Source organism: Notolabrus celidotus, chromosome 10, assembly GCF_009762535.1.
Source record: "Notolabrus celidotus isolate fNotCel1 chromosome 10, fNotCel1.pri, whole genome shotgun sequence".
NCBI lineage: Eukaryota > Metazoa > Chordata > Actinopteri > Labriformes > Labridae > Notolabrus > Notolabrus celidotus.
The window spans coordinates 22,061,561-22,067,560 of NC_048281.1; the positions used below are offsets into that span (position 1 = coordinate 22,061,561).

At 39.6% G+C, this 6,000-nt stretch overlaps 1 protein-coding gene across 4 annotated transcripts; it reads left to right on the top strand.

Annotated features, from left to right (window-relative positions):
• Positions 1 to 508: 508 nt before the first annotated feature.
• Positions 509 to 5,255, top strand: LOC117820431 (claudin-14-like). 4 transcript variants are annotated; one of them, XM_034694190.1, is made up of 5 exons: positions 509 to 929; positions 1,141 to 1,523; positions 2,524 to 2,756; positions 2,932 to 3,191; positions 4,479 to 5,255. In XM_034694190.1, exons 4-5 carry the CDS (start codon positions 2,958 to 2,960, stop codon positions 4,983 to 4,985), a joined length of 741 nt encoding a protein of 246 aa, XP_034550081.1. In that variant the 5' UTR covers positions 509 to 929; positions 1,141 to 1,523; positions 2,524 to 2,756; positions 2,932 to 2,957; the 3' UTR covers positions 4,986 to 5,255. The 4 variants fall into 4 exon arrangements, with proteins under 4 accessions (XP_034550081.1, XP_034550080.1, XP_034550082.1 ...); XM_034694189.1 differs by lacking the exon at positions 2,524 to 2,756; XM_034694191.1 differs by lacking the exons at positions 509 to 929; positions 1,141 to 1,523; positions 2,524 to 2,756 and having other exon boundaries at positions 2,772 to 3,191.
• Positions 5,256 to 6,000: the final 745 nt, after the last annotated feature.

Genomic DNA, 6,000 nt, shown 5'->3' on the forward strand with positions numbered 1-6,000 from the left:
AAAAATAAGTGTGAGGCTACATTCATAGTAATAAAGTGTAGCAAAATAAGCTAGTTTTAATTTATTTATATACAGTTTCATCAAGCCAATGTGTTTAACAGATCAAATGATGTTAAATTAGCTAAGCATTTATTTACTTAGGACAAATGAATGAACAACGCTAACATTATTTTGCACTAAAATGTAGCAGAGCTTCACATATTAAACTGTATTTGGTATTTATTGAACCAACTAGTTATCCAGATGTTGGCTATACGTGGTCATCTTATGTGATATATCAGGTTATGTTTTGCCTACTGTGATCCTGAATGGTTTGTTTAGAGTTTTACATATTAAAGAAAAAAAGTTATATCACTTGCTATAGCTTTGACTAATATTTTTAAGGTAAGCGCCTTGCATACTCCCCTATTCCTGTTCTATTTGGTTAATGTTTTGTGCCAGAATGACATAAATATCAGTAACTTTGTGAGGGCCTTCAAGATTATAAGTGTATCTTGAAAGAAATTGTTAGGCTTCCTGCAGATTTTCCTTGAAAAAATATTTGTAATACAAAAAAAAGGCTACTGGAAGATAGAAAAACTACAAAATGAAGACCTTCAACACACACTTCCATCATGATTACCCTCCAGCACAGTACAACAAACCCATGCTCAGCTGCTAATCACAGGATTATTCTGCTTAACTAAGACTATTAGGGGTTACACATTCAAGTAGCGTCTCCCACAGGCAGACCTTGGAGAGGATGATCTATTTACTATAGAGCTCATACAGAGAGCTGAATAGTGCACAAGGGACCAAAAGAAAGGACCGGGGGGGGAAAACAACTTGTACACCAGTAGTATCTCATGGTACGTCCTGGGACACAGAGAGGGGAGCTGCAACAGAAGAAGACCTCAAAGGAATAGACATACCACCTGGTTTACAGAACAGTAAGTACATAAAACAAAAATAGACTTGTAATGAACCACATCACTACCAAGTAAAGTTTGGCCTTCACATTTGCAATGTTCTGTGTAAATCCTGCTAATGAGGTTTTATGAATGTCAACAAACATATATTTTCTTCCCAAGCTGCTTATAGATTAATAATAGTAATAATAATACAAATTCTCAAACAATATTGTCTTTTATTGATCAACAGATTTCCAAATCAAAAGAGGTGAACGACTGACACAAATGCACAGCCAGTGAGGACAACATCTCTTCTGTCAGTCACCGTGCTTGCCAGTGCTTCACTGCCTGCAGGGTCCACATTTGGCGTTGGTGCTGATTATCTGTCTGCAGCAACAACGCCAGCAACAGGGTCCATCTCTCATGATATACCTGACATGATGAAAGGGATAGTGATGATGCCATAGATGATATCCTACACTGGACAGGAACAAGTCTGACTATCCTGGAAACATGCAGCTTGTCTGTGAGGGCAGCAAAGGACCAAAAGGAGCTGGTCAGCTGGGTGCAATGACAACAAACTTGGATGATGACCATGACCGTGACCAAGTAGCTCTAATGTAACCTTTTTTGGTGAGTATTCAGATGTATGGAGTTTTTTTGTTTGTTTGTTTTTTGCCAAGATTGAAAATATGAGAGCTTGAGCCACATTCATAAGCTAAGGTAATTGTAAAGGGATAAAAAGTTTATTCGTTTTGTTGTGCTTTTTTGTGAGCAGATTTGTGGGTTAACGATTTCTGACAACATCCCTTTGTTCCTGTTGCTTACTTGTTATTCCTTCAGTGTAGTCAATCATTAAGTAAACACAATGAGGCTTGTGTCTTTGCTCTTTTAGGAGGCCCCAACAGTGTCAGGTCTTATACTGAACAATCATCAGGCTTTATAAAAAGAAAAAAGCCCCTGTTCTTTCAGGAAATCCGAACAATTGATCTGCAAGAAGAGTGTTTTGTTTGTTTGGTTTCAGTCTGTCACTTTTGCAAAGCTGAAAAATAATCTTTGCTTCTAGATACTAGATGAGAATATTTTAATTGTTGTCATTTAAACTTGAACTGTCATTGTGTGAAAGGTTGACAGCTAATTATTCCGTGTTTTTTTTTCACTAAGAGAACATTTCGAGAAGGAACAAAAGTAAATGCTTAACATAAGTGTGGCCTAAAGCTTCCCTGGTAGTCATGGAATTTCCTTCAGTCAGTTGTGATTTCAGTATTTAAATGTAGAACTAAGTGCCACAAGGTGTCAGGCCAGAGAACAAATTAGTCATGATATAATTAAGCAAGTTATTGCAACAAAAGCCGCTACATTCACATGTTGTCCCGGTTGGGTGCCCATCAGCCAGAAATGCTCTGTCATCAGGCCACTCGGTCCCTCCTTCTCAAATACCCTGCAGAGCTGTGAAAAATGTTCAAAGTTAGTGGTTTATAACAGTGCTCTCAGCTTGGGTGGTTTCTGTAAATGTTTAATTTCCTCCCTCTCCTTTCCTGAGGGGTGTTGGGGAGCTTAACAAATAGACTGCTGTGCTTTGCCCTCCAGAGGAGAGCGTTAAACAGGTGAAGCTGAACACTGCTCTCATTAGTTACAGATGCAGTCACCTGCCACTCACAAGAGACTGATGCCAGAAAACTGAAAGTTTCCACAGCTATTTCTGCGTGCACTCTGGAGACCCTTGAGGAATGGCTCAGAAACTGTGACTGGGTGTAAGCTCAGTGGAATTTAACATACTGCTGGGGACCATGCAGACAACAGGAAGAATCCAGACATATCTGCAGCCTGGGGGACTGTAGCTTGGTTTTATAAAGTGTTTCTTTTGTATGTGGCAATATGTTATCTCCATAAATTGATTCACCCTTTGTCTTATAGGATCTGAGAAGTCATCAGCCTGTTTGTTGATATATGTGCACAGATGAATCTTAAACACAGTGCTATTGTTTGTCTCTAAGTGTGTGCTTACTCATCACTGCTGATTAACTTTGTCACTTTGCAGAAAGCGTCAATCAGAGCGAAGAAATCATGGCCAGCATGGCGGTACAACTTCTTGGCTTCTTCTTGGGCCTGTTGGGGTTTGGAGGAACATTAGTTGCAACTGTGCTACCTCAGTGGCGCAGCACAGCCTATGTGGGCTCCAACATCATCACAGCTACAGGCTTTATGAAAGGCCTGTGGATGGAGTGTGTATGGCACAGCACTGGCATTTATCAGTGTGAGATGTACAGATCTCTACTGGCACTGCCACAAGACCTACAGGTACTTCATACTCACAATTTAGGAAAAGCTTTTACCCATCTGGTTCATGCGAAATAACACATTTTCCAGTTTCAGAGTATTGATATGTGAGAATTCACTGCCTTTCTTTATTTATCTTATTCATGTTTTATAGTCGTAAAGTAGTACAAGACTTTGAAGATGCTTTCATGGAGATTTCTACTCTTTTGATACTTTTCAGTCAATACAATTCAGATTTTTTTCTAAGACAGCCTTTAGTTTCAGTAAAAGTAATGTTAAAGTGCATTATCTGAATGAAAAGATGGATTTAGGGCCATGTAACTAGCTGAATTATGGACAATGTCCTTAAAAGTGTAACTCTTATTTTGCACTTGTAACTCAGTCAAAGCAGATGGCTGTCTAACATGAGTCTGGTTCTGCTCAAGGTTTTGCCTGTTAAAAGGATGTTTTTCCTTGCAATTGTAACTAGCTAAATACTGCGCGGTGCAATTCTCATGGTGGATTAAGATGAGATAAGATTGAGTCCTGTCAGTAAGTGGGTGACTGGATCATATCCTGTCTTTGTTAATAATTTAACATAGAGTATGGTCTAGACCTGCTATTTTTTTAAAAGCATCTTCAGATAACGTTTGTTGTGATTTGGCGCTACATGAATCAAGATTGATTGATTGATTGATATCTCAGTTCAGTACAGTACGCAGAGATTGTGACCAAGTAGCAAAACATCACCGTGGCTTGTGTTTGTTGATGTTACAAACTTCACACCACTTGAGTTGAGTCAGAAATGAGTCACTCATTAATTCCCCTACTGTCAATATAGAGTAATATTTTGTGAACTCACTGGAGAAAGTAAAAAGAAAAAAACACTGTCAGTAACAGCTAACCTCATTGCTATTAATGTTAACATCCCAGTTTTCTTCGTTAGCAGCTATTTACCATAGCAACCAATTTGTTGTATACTATTTCTTATGATGCACTGTGAGATACTTTGGGCTACAGTAGAGTATATAATAACTCACACAAGCAGTCAGGCACCTCACAAAAGGGCAAATCCCCTTTTTAAAGCAGTGAGTGATTTTAGACATTGTCACTTGTGGCCACAGCTGTTATACACAAAAGTTCAATAGTGTCTTTTAGTTTTAACTTACCACACAAAATAACTTCAAAAACTTGAGCATTTTAGACGGAATTGTGCATAAATATTTTAATTAAGTATTGGAATACTTGACTGATACTTAGGAAGCTGCTCTTTTACAAAAGTCTTAGCTGTTTGTTTATAACAGTGTTTCTCTATTCTTCCCACACCAGGCTGCGAGGGCACTCATGGTGCTCTCCTGCATCACCTCAGTCCTAGCTGCTGTGGTTTCAGCGATGGGGATGAAGTGCACTCGATTCGCCCGTGGCTCGCTGATCAAGTCTCCTTTGGCATTAAGTGGAGGGGTTTGTTTTCTCTGTGCTGGCCTTCTCTGCCTGGTCACTGTGGCCTGGACCACCAACGACGTCATCATGGAGTTCTACAACCCTTTCCTTTCCGACGGGATGAAGTATGAGATTGGCCTAGCCGTGTACCTCGGCTACGCCTCAGCTTGCCTGAGCCTGAGCGGAGGACTGGTTCTGTGCTGGAGCAGCTGTGGTGACAGGTCACGAGGCCCTGTCTATATGCAAAGGAGTCGACCATCATCACCTCCCCCTGCCTTCAACAACAATTATCCTCCCGCTCCACCTTATAAGCCCCACGAGGCCCTAAAGGACAATCATGCACCTTCCCTTTGCTCCCTCTCTAGCAATGGCTACCGGCTCAATAACTACGTCTAAGGCTTGAGAAAATACTGACACAGTAACTCACAAACCATAGAGGCTGGAAAAAAAACAATACCTCTAAGACAGATACTCTAAAGTCATGACCAAATCTGAGGTCCTTATAAAACTCACCTCAGCACTGATTGTGAGACAGAGCTGTTGGCCTGCTGCTATGAACCTGACAGACCAGTGGGTGGCAACGTTTGACTGCAGAACAGACTAGCTCAGAGTCCACAGGCTGTGCTTTAATGTACCTGTTAATGAATAAATCATTTTAAAAAATCATTAATGTCAGTTTGTGCTAATTTTAGCATGGAGATCAGTTCTTGTTGTTAAATCCCACCAATATTTTCTTGCTATGAAAAGCTTTAGCCAAGTAGAAGATCTACAGATGGTGAAACAGTGACACTCTTTTGGCTAAAATGTAAAAATGAAATACTGTGCTGCTGTTTTGAATACCGTACTTCCCAGTGCAGCTCTTAATCCAACCTCACTTGTCATGTACAGAACAAGATACTCTGTCCTTAAATCTTTTAGTATTAGAAGGCCACAGGAGGGCGACAAAGGTCCTTTAAAAGGAAGCCAAAAGTCTTCAGTAAGAACTTCTACATATGGTATAGGCTTATAGAAGGCACCAACTTAGAGAAAGCATTGTTATGCCATAAATAGAATGAGAAGTTATCATTAGAGTTTGCTGAGTTTTTTATCATTATTATTATTATTATTTCTGTGAGGTTTTCTGACTATCTGAAACACTGAACCTGTTTCTGATGTGTATTTGTTAGAAAACCTTCCAATTAGAGCTGCCCTCTGTTTGGCAGCCTGTCAACAACACACACATGCACACGCACACAGTAAATTAGAGGAAGTGTCACAATTCAAGCAAGCACTTATCTTATTCCCAGGAGTGAGACTAGTCAGCATCTTCATATACATCAAGGAGACTGTATAATTAGTAAAGCTCAAACAACATAGTTTGTTTAATTTGAAACGTTGTAAAGTAATTGCTTATTAATTGTGAAAATAGTAT